Source organism: Danio rerio, chromosome 24 (assembly GCF_049306965.1).
Source record: "Danio rerio strain Tuebingen ecotype United States chromosome 24, GRCz12tu, whole genome shotgun sequence".
Lineage (NCBI taxonomy): Eukaryota > Metazoa > Chordata > Actinopteri > Cypriniformes > Danionidae > Danio > Danio rerio.
In genome coordinates, this window is record NC_133199.1 from 42876795 (window position 1) to 42897500 (window position 20706).

Consider the following 20706-nt stretch of genomic DNA (forward strand, 5'->3'; position numbering starts at 1 on the left):
TTCATTTGATTTGTTTTATTGAAAATTTAATTATTATGAAAACATTGTATTACTTATTTAATACATATAATATTTTTCAAAATTCAGAAAGAAATACCCAACACATTTACATATACATCCTCTCCTAACACCATGAAGTCTGAGTGTATTGCGTGTTTTTCAGGCGTTCAGGCTGTTGAGCAGAGTGTTTGCGATGTGACTGATGGCTGTGAATGTGCTGCTCTCTGGAAACGCCTGCAGAAAGTCCCGTCCCTCCTCTAAACTCTCCGTCAGCAGAGGATCCAGCGGTACTGAGCCTACAGACAACAGCAGCTCATGCTTAAAATAATATGGGATGAGGCCACCACAGAATACAATTAAATAATAATACAACTAAATCAATAAATAAATCAGTAGTTAAGTATTCTTAATCTTTTTTAGATATTATTTTTTCTTAAAAAATAATAAATTATATATACTTGATAAAAAAACAATGTGGGATTTGGCCACCAGATCATAAAATAAAAAGAAATAAAAATATATAAAAAATAAAATTAATGAATGATATATATGATGAATGAATGAGATTTATATATATATATAATGTCTTTAAAATAAAGTAAAATATTTTTAGAAGTTATAAAAAATATTTAATTAAAATATAATATATTATATGTTAAATTATAAAGTCTTGAGACACCAATGATTTTTTTGATTAATAATTAATGTCAAATGTTTGACAGAAAAATAAGCATGAATTTGAATATCTTTAGTAACATGAGTTTGTACAATAATAATGCATAAGAAGTCTGAGACAAGCAGAGAAAATATAGATTTTTTATTTAATATTAGTAAAAATAAACATTCTTAATATATTTTAATTATTGCAATAAAATATAATCATTTATATTATAATTTATCATAACTTGCAAATCTGAGACACCAGTGGGAAAGCTTCTAAAATGTTTTATGATGTGATTATTAATTTATCTAAAATGCTTAACTAAAAAAAATAAGCATGAACTTGCACGTTTCATATTTTTATTGTACTTATAAAAATTAATATTTATTTTAATTATTATGAATAAATAAAATAAATATGAATTAATATGATTTAAAATGAATAAATTAAATACTATAAGGAAAATTAATAAAATAAAACATTTATCTGAAAAATACATGTCTGATATTTACATTTGACCTAGAAATATTAATTTTACACCATAAAGATATATATATATATATATATATATATATATATATATATATATATATATATATATATATATATATATATATATATATATATATATATATATATTTTTTTGTATTATAATAATAAAACTTTTAGCTTTTTATGGCCTTTTATTGCTCTGATTGCAATGTGGCCCAAGACTTTTGTTCTCATAAGTCTTATAAAAGTCCCCTATGTGTCTTATATTCAAACTCGGGTAAATAAAACACAAAATGAGGTGTTGCACGTTTCATATTTTTATTATACTTATAAAAATGTATTATTTAATTTAATTATTATGAATAAAATAAATATGAATTAATATGATTTAAAATGAATAAATTAAATACTATAAAGAAAAATTATAAAATAAAACATTTTTCTGAAAAATACATGTCTGATATTTACATTTGACCTAGAAATATAAATGTTATATCATAAAGATATATATATATATATATATATATATATATATATATATATATATATATATATATATATATATATATATATATATTTTTATTGTATTATAATAATAAAACTTTTAGCTTTTTCTGGCCTTTTATTGCTCTTTGATTGCAATGTGGCCCAAGACTTTTGTTCTCTTATAAAAGTCCCTTGTGTGTCTTGTACTCAAACTCGGGTAAATAAAACACAAAGTGAGGTGATGTGCACCATCATGTGGTAAAAAGTGGAACAACAATCAATCATAACATTACCTAAAAACGCTGATCCGGTGAGCTTGGCTAACTCCTCACCGCCGCCTTTAGAGAAAATGTTACTGCACTCCTGAAAAACACACAAGCGTAATGTCCACATATGGATCAGCACAAGGTATTTACTGTGTGTTTGTGTTGTGTACTCACAGAACAGTGTGGACACACAAAGCCGCTCATGTTCTCCACGATGCCCAGGATTTTGAGGTTTGTCTTCTTGCAGAAAGTGATTTCGCGCCTCACGTCTCCTGTAGACACAGCCTGACATTGGGAAAAGTGTTTATGCATGTTATTCAGCAAACCAGAGAGATTTACAGTGTTCCAGATCAGTGTTATGACCAGTGCTGACAACAGGTTCAAATGTTTAATTTATTACATCATGTAGTGATTAATTAATCTAATTAAGTGCGTATTAAATTAGAATTATTATGAATACAATTTTATATATTAGTGCATATTAAATTAGACCTTTATTATACATTTTATTTATACATTTTGATTAATATGAAAAATATGAAATTGTTTTGTTTAATGATAATTATATCTATACTTAATATTAAATTACAAAGTCTAAAACCACCAAAGAAAAACTCATTTAAAAAGTAATAATTATATATATATATATATATATATATATATATATATATATATATATATATATATATATATATATATATATATATATATACATACATACAGTTGAAGTCAGAATTATTAGCCCCCCTGAATTATTAGACTGCTTGTTTATTTTTTCCACAATTTCTGTTTAACAGAGCAGATTTTGTTTCAACACATTTCTAAACATAATCGTTTTAATAACTCATTTCCAATAACTGATTTATTTTATCTTTGCCATGATGACAGTAAATAATATTAGACTAAATATTTTTCAAGACACTTCTACACAGCTTAAAGTGACATTTAAAGGCTTAACTAGGTTAATTAGGGTAACTATGCAGGTTAGGGTAATTAGACAAGTTATTGTAAATTGATGGTTTGTTCTGTAAACTATTGAGAAAAAAATATAGCTTAAAGGGGCTAATAATATTGTCCCTAAAATGGTGTTTAAAAAATTCTAAACTGTTTTTATTCTAGCCGAAATAAAACAAATAAGACTTTCTACAGAAGAAAAAATATTATCAGACATACTGTGAAAATTTCCTTGCTGTGTTAAACACCATTTGGAAAATATAAAAAAAAAGAAGAAAAAAATTCAAAGGGGGCTAATAATTCTGACTTCAACTATATATATATATATATATATATATATATATATATATATATATATATATATATATATATATATATATATATATTATTATTATTATTATTGTTATTATTATTGTCATTAGTAAAAAATTATGTATTCCTAATAAATTATTTAATTACAAAAATACAGGTTAATGTGATAAAATATAATAAATTATGTATAAAACCCCCATTATGTTGTACGAGTATATTTTGGCAATAGTCAAAAATACATTGTATGGGTCAAAATTACAGCTAAAAAATCATTAGAATATTCAGTAAATAAGATCATGTTCCATGTTATTTTACAAGATATATATTGTAAACCATTTATTCAATTAATCTTTAAAGCACTTTTTACAATGTTGATTGTGTCAAAGCAGCTAAATATAGATGTTCAAGTAAATTCTACAGTAAATCTATTAAATTTGGGGCATCCCTATATGTGTGTGTTGGTTTCTTTCTCTTTCTGCCATTATAAGGAGCTTAAAAATATAGAAACAGATGTTTTGTCTATGTGTTAAAATGTTAAATGTTGTAAACTTAAACACATGTAAGGGTGTATGTAAGCCTTTTACACCTGCCATTCTGTTAACTCACTTCCCAGAGTGTTTGGATTCTGAATGTATTGCTTATTCTGTTAAATTCAAATGAAAGCATGAATGTGTGTGCTGGTGACCACTCCACAGGTCAACACACGCATACACAGACACATAGGGATGCACCGAATCACCCAATTTTATAGATTTACTGTAGAATCGACTAGAACTTCTTCTATGTTAAGCTGCTTTGACACAATTGACATTGTGTGTTTATGTGTGTGTGTTTGTGTTGACCTGTGGAGTGGTCACCAGCACGGCTCCGTCCACTCTGTGTTTGCGCAGGTTTTCCAGCACAGCCAGATGCTCATCTGACGTCCCGGGCGGTGTGTCCACTAGCAAGATGTCCAGCTCCCCCCAGGCCACATCACTGACAAACTGGCCAATCAGAGCTGAGGATGACATGAGACCTGGTGAACACCTCATCATCATAGTACAAATGCTTAGGTGCCGGGTGAAACAGCAGGGGTCAGACCTGTTTTTTTGGGCCCCCTCCAGATGACAGCCTCATCTGAATCCTCCAGCAGGAAGGCGATGGACATGAGGGCGAGCTGCTGCTGCTGCTGTGGGTCTGCGTATACGGGCACCCAGCCTGAGTCACACTGATGAACCTCTGGCTTACCCACGCTCAGCATACGCGGAATACTGGGACCACAGAGATCCACATCCAGAATACCCACCTGAAACACACACACACACACACACACACACACTAATCACAGATGAGAGCAGCGTAGAATAAAGCAGAATGGAACGGAACAAATAGGATAGAGCACAATAGAACAGAATAGAGCAGAATAAAACAGCAGTATAGAATAGAACAGGGGTCACCAATCTCGGTCCTGGAGGGCCAGTGTCCCTGCACGATTTAACTCCAACTTGCCTCAACACACCTGCCTGGGTGTTTCAGCTATACCTAGTAAGACCTTGATTAGCTTGTTCAGGTGTGTTTGATTAGGGTTGGAGCTAAAATCGCCAGGACACTGGACCTCCAGGAACAAGTTTGAGCAGTGGTTCTCAAAGTGGGGGTCGGGACCCCCCGAGGGGTCGCGGGGCAATGAAGGGGGGTCGCCTGGTGATTTTTTCAAAAATCTATTTATTTTTATTAAACCATAAGAATTAACATATTTATCCATAACTGTACTGAAAATAAAAATAGTAGTTTTAGTTTATAGTTACTATATACTATATAGTTACTATAGTAGCTTATAGTTACTAGTTCTATTGGATTGCAACCCCTGGGGTAATTACAGTATATTAAAGGCAGCAATAGCGTCAGATGCAGTTTGATTTTATAACATCAGGTTATACTTTCTAGCACATTTAAAGCACTGACACGAATTTAATTTGTGTGTCTGCGTCATTGCATGCAAGGTTTCTGTATTTATAACCACCTCAGAGGATATTGGGGGTCGCGAGTCACTGGCATTGTTATTTTGGGGGTCGCGGGCTGAAAAGTTTTGGAACCCCTGGAATAGAGAATAGCATATTGGAGCAGTATACAATAGAAGAGAATAGAGCAGAATGGAACTGAATAGAATGGAGCAGAATGGAGCCGTAGAATAGAAAATAGCATATTGGAGCAGAATATATTTGAGCATAATGGAACCTAATTTAATAGATCTGAATGAAACAGAGTAGTACATAATGGAGCAGAATAGAACAGAACATAATGGAACTGAATTAAAAAGAGCAGAATGGAACAGAACTAAATATAATAGAGCACCATAGAACAGAATAGAGCAGAATGCATCAGAGCTGAATAGAATATGCAATGGCATATTGGAACAGAATAGAGCATAATAGAAGAGAATTGAACACAGAGGAGTACAGAATAGAGCAGCATGAAACAAAAAATAATAGTGCATAATAGAATCAGGGTGTCTGCAGGGTCCTAAAAGGTATTACAAGTTGAACAATGAATTATGAGAAAATTAAGCCCCTTAAAAGTTTTAATCCGGATTTTACAAGGTCTTAAAGTTTGTTCAAGCATTGTTCAAAGTTTTTGACTCCAAAAAAAGCATAAATATATTTATGTTCCTCGATCCACGCGAGTGGTTCAGGCCGGGGCGCGTCTGACCAAGCTCCTTCATCAGGGAGATGTCACGTAATTTGCCACAAACGTGGGAAGGTGGTGTGATGTGCTCCACATGTAGCAAAATCATAGAGCGAAACTGACTGCAAAATGGGAAAATGTAAGTTTGCGTACTCCTAGTTGGAGAAAGACGAGTTTAAACAGTGGCTGAAGCCTGTCTCTGAAAGCAACCAGTTCATTTTTTTTAAGCTTTGTTTCTTCCGAGCTTATCTGAGTTCTGTTGCATGGTCGTGCTCCATTGATTTATTTTACCAAAACTGTTTATTAAGTTAAAGGCTTGATACTGATTAGAACTTGAAGTGGCGACAAGGCAGCGGGACAGATGAGAATAGAACAGAATAATCACCTTCTTTCCTGCATGTCTGAAGGCGAGGGCGAGTTCAGTGGTGATGGTGCTTTTCCCTACGCCACCTTTACCAGACAGAACCAGAAGCACGTGCTTCACCTGATCCAGATTTCCCTTTCCTGACACACACATATGAGGTAAACTAAACATTACTCTTCTTCATTACTTCACGTTTACATTTAGCCATTTAACAGATGCTTTTGTCCAAAGTGACTTACAATCGAAGAGGCATTCATCGATTTAACAAAAGGCAATATACACAGTGCGCGGGTTACGTTTTTAAAAGAGAGAAGAGTGTTTCTGAAATTGAGGGAAAGTTGGTTTTATTTAGATGAGAGGCACGGTAGCCCAGTGGTTAGCACTGTTGCCTCACAGCAAGAACATCACTGGTTCTAGTCCTTACCAAGCCAGCTAACATTTACATGTTCTCCCTGTGCTCACGTGGGTTTCCCCGGGGTTCCCCTGGTTTCCTCCCACCGTCCAAAATCATGCAACTTAAGTTAATTGACTAATCTAAATCGCCAACATGCTCCTAGTAGGTATTTATCTCTTAAGAGCAATCACTATCTGTTCATTAGCTACTACAGCAGGGGAGTTCTCGAGATCTACCTAAGCTCAAACTCCCCTCTCGCCAATGGGAGGGAGCACTGGCTCGAGGATCTTATGAGCTCAGGGCCCTCTCCCGGGACAGCATGCCAAACAAGCTTTATAATCAATTATCAGTTAAGTATGAACTCTTGAAATCATTATTTAGAATTTGCAGATAATACTTTTCTGAAATTATGCTTGGAGTATATATTTGGATTATTATATTTGGAGGAAGTCCAAATGTGTGACTACAAAACCAACTTTACCCCAGTGTTTCTACAGGTGGTTGTCAAGCCCACTCACCTGTGTGAAGCAGACTTCATAAATGAGACAATGTTTTTTAGAGATATGGAGTGATTGTAAGAAAGTGTCTTTAAAGTATAATTTATATATATATATATATATATATATATATATATATATATATATATATATATATATATATATACATACACTGTATTACAATATTTTAACCCTTTAATCTACACTCTAAGAAATGTTTTTGACAAATGTCTTTGGTTAAATTCATAGAATATACGGTTAAATTCATAGATAGTCTATAAGTTAATGTTTTTAACCTCTAATGTTGTACTTTAGTCACTAGTGGTACAGTGATGTAGCATTAATAATGTTGCATAGCTCCAAATGATATAATCCGGGTAAATGTCCAGCAAAACACTGTAATACAGTCTCGATGTCTTAAAATATGACAATGTGGTTTATTTACGCAACAGTTTTACTATGTTTAGTTGCATGTCAAGACACTGTGTTTGCCTTCACATGTATTTCAGTAACGTATCGCTTGTATTATTGCACTTTTACTACACCTTAAATGGGCAACTGTGAAGTGATTCGGTTGTATTACATAAAAACTTGTCCTGCTAATCGATGTGATCAGACTTACCGCTGCCATCCATGTTGTTTTACTTCCGCAAGTTAAACGTCATTTTGACGTCAGGTGTTTTGGTCCCGCCTAAAGATCAAGCTCATCCAATCGGATGCAGGAGTGAGCCGACTTATGACGCCCAAACTAACGTTTAAAGTGTTGAACGAAGGCATTTTTATTTTATTTTTATTTATCTGGTTGTTATTCTTTTATTCTACGTGTAATAATATGTACTGATGGTAGCATGTTGCATTTATCTTGTTGTCATGTTCAAATTATAGACTAAATAATATTCAAACGTAAAAAAAAGTGTTTTAGTGACACAGATTCATAAAGTAAAGAATAATAAATAGCATTAATATTATTTTCAGATGCGCTTAAACGGATTTATCCTTTTATGCTTGAACTTACTCATGAATATTCATAGTATAATACCAGCCCGCAGTGCATAATAATGCAAATACAGGTTTGTGTTGCTCAGTCGTTTGAGTTCACCGCGTCACTGATGTCTGCATGTTGGTCTGTAGGTCATATAATTTGTCGTTTTAGGTGAAGTTGACGGAAAGCCAGCCCGAGCTGATCCTTAAAGCGGCCTTTAATGAGGATGATAGACAGAATGACCTGTCCCGTCTGTCAGGTAACTACTATGGCGAACACTGTGCACATTGAAAATTAACTACGTAGAAAGACGTTTGTCCAATAAAGCAATCCGATTGGCTGAGAACGAGACAATATAGGCGGGCGCTACTCCGTCAACCAATGAGATTTTACTGTCGCAAGACGATACAGGAAGGTTACCAAGCAACGCCGAATGACCTAATTGATAGTCATGAACTACTCCTTTACCATAGTATGATTGATGGCTGGTGTTATTGGTGTGTGTAGATGTAGGTCAGCGCACTAACAGGCATCTGCTATATCACTTACAGCAGCTCCAGATGGAGACGTGTGTTTAAAGCAGAAGATACAAACTCTACGAAACCTTCTCAAGGTATGAGAGCTTTTATGTTTACATTTTGTGGGTCGCAAGTAATAAAACTTTAGCAGAAGTTGTGTTGGGTTGGACGTGTAGTGATTTCTGAAAGTGCACACGTTAAAAACTATCGTCTTAAGTTTTTTAGGTGAATAAAATGAACTTTTCTAGTCATCTCAACCTACATTAATCAAACTGACTCAATATATCAAGTTAAACTTTGTATAACTTACATTTTTGTTGTTGTTGAAACCTGATTAACTTATTAAAACAATTTAAAGCAACATAAACAATATATAAACAGGCTATTAACTTATTAAAACAAATTAAAACAACATAAAAATATATATATATATATAGGTTATTAACTTATTAAAACAGGTTAAAGCAACATAAATATATATATATATATATATATATATATATATATATATATATATATATATATATATATATATATATATATATAGGTCAACAACTTATTTAAAATAGATTAAAGCAGCAAAAAATGTATAAATAGGTTATCAACTTATTAAAACAGGTTAAAACAACATAAAAATATATAAATAGGTTATTACTTATTAAAAGTAGATTAAAGCATATATATATATATATATATATATATATATATATATATATATATATATATATATATGTATATATGTATGTATGTGTGTGTGTGTGTGTGTGTGTGTGTGTGTATGTATGTATATGTATATATATATATATATATATATATATATATATATATATATATAAACAAGTTACAATTTTATTTATATTACAGTAAAATACAATATTACAATTGCTATATTGTCTTGACTGTCGTTGCATGTTATTACAGTGCAGGATGATGATGATAATAATAATACATATTATTAAATGTCATAACTCTAACCTAACTACTGATATATTTGATCTAGTGTAATTAATATTGTAATTAATAGAGTTAGAATTGATAGTATATTTTATCTATGTAGAAAGTTGTGGAAAAATTGTATCTGTGTAATTGTATGTAATTAATATTTGATAAAGTTTGTGACTCTTGGTGCCGACAGGAAAAACTCTAGTGATTATGGTAGGAAGTTGTAAAGTATATAAACCCGTGCAATATAATGACTATAATCAATAATAATATCAATAAATATTTATAAAGGTAATAACTCTTACTTAACTACTGATATATTCAATCAATTATGATTAGTGAAGGTTTGTAATACTGTTAGTGTGATGATGAGTGTATTTTGTATTATTGTAATTAGTAGAGTTAGTATTAATAGTATATTTTATCTCCAAATGAGGTTTGGGGGATATATTTCATCAGTGTGTTTATATGTAATTAATATTTGAGAAAGTGTGTGACTTTTGGTGCTGACAGGAAATACTCTGGTGATTATGGTGGGAAGTTGTAAATTATATAAACCCATTTTCGTGTGCAATATGATGACTATTATAATTAATAAAAATATCAATAAAAATTAATATACATAACAACGGAAACTTAACTACTGATATATTTAATTGATTATGATTGAAGATTTGTAATAATGTTAGTGTGATGATATGTATATTTTGTTTTGAGTTAGTATTGGTAATATTTTTTATCTATATACGAGGTTGTGGAATATATTTTATCTGTGTATTTATATGTAATTAATATTTAAGAATGTGTGTCTGATGAAAGGACATACTCTGGTAATTATTTTAGGAAGTATATAAACCCATTTTATGTGCAATATGATGACTATAATAATTAATAATAACATCAATAAATATTAATAAACCTAATAATGCTAACTTAACTATTTATATATGTAATAATTTAAGTTTTTGAATATTGTTTGTATTATAATACATATATTTTGTGTTGTTAGTTTGTATTGGTTGTTATTTTATTATTATTCATGTCTGAGGTTTGGAGAATATATTTTATCAGCGCATTTATTTATATTATGCATATGTATTATCAACTTTTATCATAATATACTATGCATATGTATTATTAACTGATCTTGATATATTTATATATATCCTACAAGTTAAAAGTCAAAATCCATTGTCAAGCACTGTTATCTGCTTTTATACTATTTTATGCATTTTATCTAAGTCTAGTTACCTATAATAATAAATAATTATGCATTCTGTTTTGAAGGTAGGGGTCATGTTATTTGGCAATGAGGAGTATTTGTACTTAATAGTAAATATTAATAATACTAATAACAGCTTTAATAAAAATAGCAACAATAATAATAAAATTAAAATAAATAACAATAAAAATACAATGCATAATCATAAATACTCATATATATTTCTCCTTATATATATAACATATATATATATGATTTTAACCTAAAACACTGATGTTGTTACCTACTTGAATTACCATGTTGCATTACTTCTTGCGCAATCTTGTTTGTTTTGAATATGTTATGTTATGAAAATGTGCTCGTGCCAGTGTAATGCATACTTACTTGCACCATTGCATTTACTTAGAAGCACACAACTTAAAAAGAAGGAGCAGTTGGTCAGCTCAGGGCTGGTTGAGGTATCCAGGGCAGGATTCTCGTTTTGGATACACGTTATCCATCAATTAGTGAACACCTGGCTCTGTCGTGTGCACATTAGGGACAGAATCAATTAAATCTTTCAATCCAATTATACATGAATGTATGGAGTATATAAACATTTGCAATGCAATCATAACCTATATGAATATCATTAAATAGGATTTAGCCTACATAAAAAATAAGAATAAATTATAAAGCATGCATTTCCAATGTCTGAGCAATGCTGTTAGAATTTATAAGACCATCAGCTTTGTCTGGTGATGCTTTTTTTTAAAGTTTTTGGCCTCTTGTGGAGTGTTTTGAAAACTCCTACAGTGTAAACATCAGAATGATCTGAGCAGATCAGATGAAGTATGTCAGACCGGAGTCTCAGATTGCCAGCCGTGGCATATGGAGCAATCAGAAATAGGCTCGAGTGCCAGCCAGCAGTCAGCAATCTGTCGCTGCAAAACAAGTTCATGGCAAAGCCTGACATCTGTGAGTCAGCGGATCAGCTGTAGTGACACTGACATTACTGGGATAGATAGATAGATAGATAGATAGATAGATAGATAGATAGATAGATAGATAGATAGATAGATAGATAGATAGATAGATAGATAGATAGATAGATAGATAGATAGATAGATAGATGAATAAATGAATGGATAGATAGATAGATAGATAGATAGATAGATAGATAGATAGATAGATAGATAGATAGATAGATAGATAGATAGATAGATAGATAGATAGATAGATAGATGGATGGATGGATGGATGGATGGATGGATGGATGGATAGATGGATGGATCGATGGATGGATGGATAGATCGATGGATGGATGAATGGATGGATGGATAGATGGATGGATAGATGGATGTATATAGATGGATAGATAGACAGACTGACAGACATTAACATATTTTGTGTTCTTGTGTTCCAGGAATGTCTTGGAATAAGTATGCTGTCAATGAAGATGTCCCGGAGACTGAAGCCACACCCATCATCAAGGAGACTGAAGCCACGCCCATCACAAAGGCGACTGAAGCCACACCCCTCACCACAGCCCTCATTTCAGAAGAGAAGCAGGTTGTGGGCTCACAGGTGAACATGAGTCTGGCATTCAACCCTCACACGCTGAACTTATTTCTGTACACATATTATCATGCATTACCTGGGCATCTGGCCAATCAGCGTCTCAAATGAAATGTTTACAGCTTCGTACTGATAAATTTAAAGCAGTCTGTGGGAAATCAAAAGTTACAATGTTTATTTTGCACATTGCTATTCTATATGTGAACAATTTATCTGTGCAAGTTAATCCACCGAATAAAAAAAGGTGAAATCTGAAAAACAGAATAAAAAATATCTGCTTCTGTGTTCAGGGCATCTTCTTCCTTGATTATGTTAGTTTGATGCATTATTCTTAACCACACCCCTTTTACTATTAGTTTGCGACAAGGGAATGCTGCCCCCCCATGTCAAGATTTATTTGGAAGTGGGATGTTGAATAACGTTGAATGACATGATGTTGAATTTTCACTTTCAATCAAGACAAAAATAATAAATCATTTAAAATGCAGTAAATGGTTAAATATTTATTTGTTTTCCATAATCCCCTTTTGGAAACACTGTGGGCCCTATCACACACCCGGCGCAATGTGGCGCAAGGCGCAACTCAATTGTTGTTTGGTAGTTTCAGCTCAGCGCAAGAGTTGTTTTGACATTTTGCATCACGCTGTTTAAATAGCAAATGCATTTGTGCTCATATCTGCGCCCATAGGCGTTCAGGTCTAAAAAAGCAGGCGTGTTTTGGCGCGTTGCTATTTTGAGAAACTATAATAGTGTGTTCTTCAGACCAGAACAAAGCCGGTCTATTGTACAGCGCAGAGTGTGCCTCGCTTACACACTGCTTAACACACAAGATGTAGAGCAATACGCAAATATCTTTACATATGAAAAATAATTAAAGTATTAAGGATATATATATAGGATGTAATAAGAATATATATAGGATATAAATATAAAGGATTAAAATATTACAAAACATATTATTTTCTAGCCTACATGAATTTAAAAATCACTGCTTTTATGTCTTCTTCATCTCAGGGGGCTTTTTCAGTTTATTCAATTTGCTTTTGTATAATGTTATTATTATTAGCTGTATTATTTATTATATCCATATTTATATTTGTTTTATTAAAAACAAGCTTAGATTTGCCCACCTGTCAGGTTTTAGACCATATGGGGCACTGCATGTGTACTAGGATATAACTCAATTTTACTACAACTTTATTCGTTTGCTGGAAATTAGAACTGAATTTAGAAATAGTTTTGAAATAAATCTTTGTGCTTAACAAACTAAATTAATTATTTAAAGGCTAATTGATGTCTGTGCGGTAAGGTTTCCCTATCCACGAGAGCGAAAGTGAAACTAGATTATGAGATGCCTTATCTCTCATTCTCGCGCTGTAGATGCTCTGTTTAACTGTTTTCTTGCTAGTGAAATGCTCCGTTTTTCCACTTACACTCACTTTATGTCCTGTAAATAGCAAATGCACTTATGGCACGACTGGCTCTTAAAGGAAATTGGAGAAGAGACTCTGATTGGTTTATTCTCTAAACACACCTATAGCTCATTGAGAAAATAAACTGAACCCTTTTAGACCATGCGCCACGGCGCAAAGCGGATTTTTCCGCCCTTAAATTAGTAAAAGTGGATTCTGACACGCCCTGAAAGCATTTGTGCCCTGCGCTTTGCGCATGGACCGTCAAAATAGAGCCCTATGTAATTGTTCAGATTTGTTGTCCTTTAGTGTGAAACCTCTGTTTAATTGCTCCCACACTATTGTTTTTCTTAATTTTATTGTAGTTTGGTAAAAAAAAAATCTATTTTTCAATTTTATTCATATATATTTTTTTTTCTAGTTTCCCTTTATATTTTTCTCAAACTTCAGGCTTCACACTACATAAATATAACTTTTTGTACAAATTTTTTACTGCCTGTTTGTCAAGTACATTAACATACTGACATAAAAATTTCAGCAAATTCAAATCTACGCATATTAATTTAACATTATTATACTTTAATATGACTTTAATATAACAACAGTATTATTAACTTTAATTTAACAATGCAAAACAGGCTTTAATTTAAATTAAATTAAAAAAAATTGGTCACACTTTACAATAAGGTTCATTAGTTAATGTTATTTAATGCATTTACTAACATGAACAAACAATGAACAATACATTTACCACAGTATTTGTTCATGTTAGTAAATGTTAGTTAATGAAAATACAGTAGTTCATTGTTAGTTCATGTTAACTCATGGTGCATTTACTAATGTTAACAAGCATGGACTTGGATGTTAATAATGCATTAGTAAATGTTCAATTATGATGAATAAATGCTGTACAAGTGTTGTTCATGATTAGTTCATGTTAGTAAATGCATTAACTAATGAACCTTTTTGTAAAGTGTTACCAAAATTTTTAATGCCACCTCGATATTTCACCTGTTTTATTTGTTTGTGTGTGTGTGTGTGTGTGTGTGTGTGTGTGTGTGTGTGTGTGTGTGTGTGTGTGTGTGTGTGTGTGTGTGTGTGTGTGTGTGTGCAGACTGACTCTGTTGGGTATGAGGAGGTGACGGTGTGTGTGCCAGCCGAGATGCCCCCGGTGGTACCCGTGACGGGAGAGTCGTTCTGCCAGTGTCCCGCTCAGACTGAACTCAGCTCAGATGCCCAGATCAGCCCATACACCCTCAGCTGCACCTGCGGAGAGGAGGAACAGGGTGAGCGGTTCACTGTCAGATGCATTTGTGGGACTTACACTAGAACAACTCGCATTACCTTTGAAACGTTTGGAGTTCAATCATCTACTGTTGAAGTCAAAATGAGCCGCCCTGCTCTGTTTCAGATATTTCCCAAGTGATTTCTAGTATTTCCTATAATATTTTTCCTCTAGGGAGTCTTACTTTTTAGTTTTTAAGTAGTTTTATATTTTTGAAATCTAATTTTAAGGTCAGTATTATTTTTAATTGTCAATTGAACAAGTCATTATTTAAAAACTTGCCTGATTAACCTAACTTGCCTAGTTAACCCAATTTAATCTGAATACTAGTATCTTGAAAATGACATAGTCAAATATTATGAGCTGAAAACCATCATTGTAGGCTGCAAATATGGTTCCTGTACAAAAAATGAGAGACTAATGCTGAATTTCTCTTACAGTTAACATTTGAAGTCATGTGTTTGTGTGTTCAGGGTGTGATTGGGTTTGGGATGAGGAAGATAAATCCTCCTCTGTGTCTCTGAGCTGCTGGAACCGGACGGTGAGTTTCCACTCGGAGTATAGCTGCGGGACGGCCGCCATCAGGGGCTCCAAGGCCCTCAGCGACGGCCAGCACTTCTGGGAGATCAAGATGACCTCTCCCGTCTACGGCACTGATATGGTGACATATGAAGACACTCATTCATTCATTTTTTTTTCGGGTTAGACCCGTTATTAATCTGGGGTCGCCACAGCGGAATGAACCGCCAACTTATCCAGCATATGTTTTACGCAGCCGATGCCCTTACAGCTGCAACCCATCACTCGGAAACATCCATACACACTCATTCACACACATACACTACAGACAATTTAGCTTACCCAGTTAACCTATACCACATGTTTTTGGACTTGTGGGGGAAACCGGACCACCCGGAGGAAACCCACGCTAACACGGGGAGAACATGCAAACTCCACACAGAAATGACCCAGCTGGGGTTTGAACCAGCGACCTTCTTGCTGTGAGGCGAGGCCCATATATGAAAACATTCTTTAGTTTTTATTAACATCCTCATTAGCCTCTACCACCAATGGCCTGGCTTTTCTTCCTGGACTTGAATAAATAAAGCAACAAATTTACATTAAGGGGGGCATATTATACAAATATCACTTTTATAAGGGGGTTAAACACAGTTGTGTGGAAACAGTGTGTGAATATAACCAGATTCTAATGGTAAATACGTATTCATTTCATTTTTTTTATAACCACACTTGATAGAAAGAGTCTGCAGAAACACTCTGACTGACATTCTCCCTTTGTAGGTGTCATCAGAGGGGGAAAGCCCCGCTCACTAGTGACCATCTCTCCCTCATTAGCATAAACAGCTTTGAATGAGAAGCAGCCGTCCGCCACTAGATTTATGAGCTGCTGAAGATAATGTCAGCAACTATGATACCTAAATGTAGAGTTTTAGATGAAGCACAAATGAACAGCGACAGGAGTCTCCATTGACCAAGAGTGCCCAAATGTTTTATTATGAAGGGCCGAAGATTAAACCTGATTGAGGCCTGTGGGCCGAAGTTAAATATAACAAACTGTATTACATTAAAGTTGCCATGGGTAATTTCCTAATTTATTTAAGATTTTTAAAAATAGAAAACATCACGTTAATCGTATTAACTGAAGCATTTTTATACATTTTATAATAAACATATTAGAATAAAAACAATGGAGTTCAATGCTGAAAACACTGGTCAAGCTGCACATCCTTTTTGCATTGATTTTCTAGCCAAAGTCTTCTGCATTGTGCTCTATCCATCAAGTGACAGTATGTAGGTGGGCCTACATTTTAAAAAAATCTGACACATTAATCTAGGTTAGCTTTTTTGTAGCTTAACGATAACACTAACAAACAAAAGATTATATTTATTTTTAATTTAATTATTTAATCTCTATTAAAGGTAATGCCCGACCCCTACCCATCATTCTCCCTATAGAACCCGCGGGCTCTAGTTTGGGCATCTCTGCCATAGACTCACGCATTCTGACATACTGACGCACACAATTTTAGCTTTTCACACAGAAAATGTCAGTCTTTTGAATCTGCCACTATGCTGACACACAGGCATTTGTAGCTCCGCCCTCTTTTGAAAACGACACAATCAGTCTGAAATAACAATTTGAATCTAAAGCGACATTCACCAAAACGGCACAATTAAAGCCTAAAAAGGGTCAGTTTCAGAGTTATAAAACATTATCTGTGTGGTATTTTGAGTTGAAACTTCACAAACACACTCTAGAGACATCAGAGACGCATTTCACATCTCGCAAAAAAGTGCATAATAGATCCTCTTTACTACATAACAATAAAAACCAGTACCAAAACCAAAGGGCAAATAAACCTTAAACTAAAACTATAGAAATCAATACCAAAACTAAGAGATGCAATATTCTATAATCCAGTCAGACATCTTCACAATGCTGTCATTTAGGGTATCTGGGGTATCCGCAGGCTCTTAGAAACATTTTACAATGTCTTAAGTATCTAGATTCTCAATTTTAGGTCTTAAAAAGGTCTTAAATTCACTAAAATATTGTGTTGTGGGTCTTAAATTATTTTAAACAGTTCTTAATTTTCCTGTCTATGTAAAGCTACCCAATCACTATCATTCTATCTTAATAAAAGTTTATTTATTAACTCTTATTTATTAAATCCATTAACCGACTCTATTTATATTTCTATATATAAACATATGGTTTAACTATCTTCCTTACAATAACATTTTTTTTTTTTTAATTTAAGTTTTAACTGGTCCATTAGAAAAAATCCTTATCGGTTAGCCTTGTGTATGTCTGAAATTTCATTCATAATGGTCTTAATCAAACCTGTAGAAACCCTGGTTACTCCAATAAACAGTTGTGATGATGTTTGGAATGTCTGGAAACAGATGGAAATTAATATTTAAATATGCGTTGTTGAATATTTATGACTGCAGATGGTTGGCATCGGGACATCAGAAGTGAACCTGGATCAGTTCAAGCATAGCTTCTGCAGTCTGCTGGGCACAGATGAGGACAGCTGGGGTCTGTCCTACACAGGTGAGGTCAGAGGTCATGTTACCCATAAAAACTGGACTTTATGTCCACCCAATGTATCCTGATGTCTTTTTACGTAAAAAAAGAAATGAGTACTTTCATTCAACATCAGTGCTCATTCAAAATCAAAAGGGAGACTAAAGAAAATTATAGTGTTACAAAAAAATAAATAAATGCTATTTTTACTTATTATTTTTCATTTATTTATTCATTTACCTTCAGCCTTAGTCCCTTATTTATCAGGGGTCGCCATAGTGATATTTAGTGGAGGCATTTGTACTTAACTAACTCCTTGTGTTCATCTGTGTTATCCTGGTTTAGGTCACCTCCACCATAAAGGGTCAAAGGTGAACTTTTCTTCACGGTTTGGTCAAGGGTCTATTATCGGTGTTCATCTGGACGGCTGGCATGGCACCCTGAGCTTCTACAAGAACCGCCGCTGCATTGGTAAGACAAACCATAAGGCAAATTATTTACCCTCCTGTGACATTCTTTTACAAATATCTCCCAAGTGCTGTTTAACAGAGCTTTTTCAACACATTTTTAAGCATTATAGTTTTAATATGTAATTCATAACAACTAATTTATTTTGTCTTTGCAATGATGGCAGTACTTAATATTTGGCTACTTATTTGCAAGATGCTAGTATAAGTGCAATTTAAATGCTTAGCTAGATTAATTAGGCAAGTTAGGTTAATTCAGGGTTCCCACGCTTCTTGTAAGTGGTTGAAAGCACTTGAATTTCAGACATATGGATTCAACTACTTAAAAACAAACACAGGTCCTTGAAAGTGCTTGAATTCAATTTGAAATGAAATTTGTTTGTGGTGTTATTTCTACAATTGTACTGTGCTGTCGTCAAAAACAGAACACAAAATGAGAAATTGTTAATTTAATAATACCACATTTAAATTTTGTAGAAGGACTATGACAAATAATTCAGATTTTAGATATATTTTAGAAACCATGTTTAAATATTACCAGTACCTTTTTAATTTTTTCATTTTCTTTTGGAGTGCCATGGACTTATAATTTCAGTACCAGTATTGAATTCAACACATTTCAATGAAGCTCTTTGAACATGACTGTAAAGGATTCGGATTTATACCTTCCAATCCGTCTCAGCATGGATCAACGTTCATCCTTTTCTAATCATCCTGTTTCTCATTATTTGTATTAAATATGAAAGATTTTCAAATAATCAAAAGTTTGAGCAGTGAGCATTTCTAATTGACCAGACAGTAGGGATGAAATAAATTTTATACAAGATCATATTGTCTGCTTCTGATTATGTTAAATGGTTTATGCCGAGTTCAGACTGCATGATTTTCACAGTAGTCGTGTCACAGATGTTTTCACACTGGATGACTATCTGGGCTAGCGTTCTGTCGCTGCTTTGTTTACACTGCAAGATGGATTGGCGACAGCGGCTTTCACATTGCATGTCTTTACAATAGGAAGAATCGCCGACAACTATGTCCAAACTACGTCTCACAGCCAAAAAAATGAAGTATATATTTTGTTATTAACTACATAATGAGAAAGAAGCCTTTAATGGGGTACAAAATGTGCATATTTGCTCACCTGGGTCTGAAGGGAATTAGCAATTTCTCCTCAACTTAAGTTGATAATGCATTCATTTCTTTTTTAACTTTCTGTATAAAATGTCAAACAAACACGTCTGCTCCTGTCAAACCTCCACTAGTTTTTCTTCAATTTCAGGGGTCCAAATAAATCGAAAATGAGCACTTTTAACTTCTCCCTCACATGATGCTGCTCTCTCATTGGCTGTAGGCGATCGCCGATGTTATTTTCAGTCAGAACTCATTTCACACGGCATGATTTGAATCGCCGACAGCTGTGATTTCAGCCATTTGCCCGCGTTTTCTTAAAACCTGTCAGCGAGCCAAAATCGGGCCTAAAATCATGCAGTCTGAACTAGGCATTAGTCAGATTAAAATAATATAGTACACATGACGCAGTTAATGACGTTATGTGAGAGTATCATTGTTATTGATTTGTGATTGTAAGAAGAGCGGCCTAGGAACTATGAGTGTTTGAGCTTGGTTTTGCAGATGAAACTGCAAACTATCTTCAGTAAACTTCACTTATTCTTTTGAATCTCTTACTCTGGCACTTCATCTAACAGACTGGTCATTTTTTTGGGTTAAAACTGTATATTCTCCCTACAATTGTTTATAACAGTTCAATTGTAGTCCAGTTATAATATCATCATTACTCTGATATTTTAAAGAGCACCTATTTTACCCCTTTTACACAATGTAAGATGATGGAAGAATGTGTCTGTAAAGTTTCAGCTCAAAACACCCATCACATTATTCATTATTGCCTCCAGAATCTGCCCATTTTGCTCTTTGAATACAGTGTAGCTGTTTTTGTAGACTGTAGCTTTAAATGCAAATGAGCTGCTTCTCCCCGCCCACCGTTCCCACTTGCGTGTCTGCTTCTCCTGTTTTACGTCAGATAAACAGCAGTCAGTGATAGAGACAGACACAGATGAAGCTGAAATACAGCTCATCAGTCAAAAAACCAAGTAAGTTGATTTGATGCATTTGTGGTGGAGTTTATTCAAGCCTTTCTGAAAGGATGAGTCACACACAAATG

The 20706-nt window shown here is 33.6% G+C and overlaps 2 protein-coding genes and 1 long non-coding RNA gene across 8 annotated transcripts in view; 2 read left to right on the top strand and 1 right to left on the bottom strand.

Annotated features, from left to right (window-relative positions):
- On the bottom strand, positions 1-8392 carry nubp2 (nucleotide binding protein 2 (MinD homolog, E. coli)). 3 transcript variants are annotated; one of them, XM_073940550.1, is made up of 7 exons: positions 8103-8392; positions 6218-6336; positions 4252-4456; positions 4014-4168; positions 2080-2190; positions 1933-2002; positions 1-296 (listed from the first exon to the last, which is right to left on the bottom strand). In XM_073940550.1, exons 1-7 carry the CDS (start codon positions 8104-8106, stop codon positions 160-162), a joined length of 801 nt encoding a protein of 266 aa, XP_073796651.1. In that variant the 5' UTR covers positions 8107-8392; the 3' UTR covers positions 1-159. The 3 variants fall into 3 exon arrangements, with proteins under 3 accessions (XP_073796651.1, NP_001032191.2, NP_001299830.1); NM_001037114.2 differs by lacking the exon at positions 8103-8392 and adding an exon at positions 7710-7798; NM_001312901.1 differs by lacking the exons at positions 6218-6336; positions 8103-8392 and adding an exon at positions 7710-7798.
- LOC141380771 (uncharacterized) lies at positions 4099-4839 on the top strand. Its single transcript, XR_012399566.1, has 2 exons — positions 4099-4189; positions 4275-4839. It is a non-coding gene; the product is annotated as an uncharacterized lncRNA (long non-coding RNA).
- Positions 8242-20706, top strand: part of spsb3b (splA/ryanodine receptor domain and SOCS box containing 3b) — a 19945-nt gene continuing 7480 nt past the window's right edge. For 2 of the 4 annotated variants that reach the window (XM_073941175.1, XM_073941173.1), the window contains exons 1-6: positions 8536-8682; positions 12157-12317; positions 14835-15006; positions 15479-15666; positions 17982-18084; positions 18403-18528. In XM_073941175.1, the coding sequence (XP_073797276.1) occupies positions 12159-12317; positions 14835-15006; positions 15479-15666; positions 17982-18084; positions 18403-18528 (748 nt within the window). In that variant the 5' untranslated portion in view covers positions 8536-8682; positions 12157-12158. Of the gene's footprint in view, positions 8329-8535; positions 8683-12156; positions 12318-14834; positions 15007-15478; positions 15667-17981; positions 18085-18402; positions 18939-20706 lie in introns of those variants that run through there. The other 2 variants (XM_073941174.1, XR_012399561.1) reach the window with 2 other exon arrangements.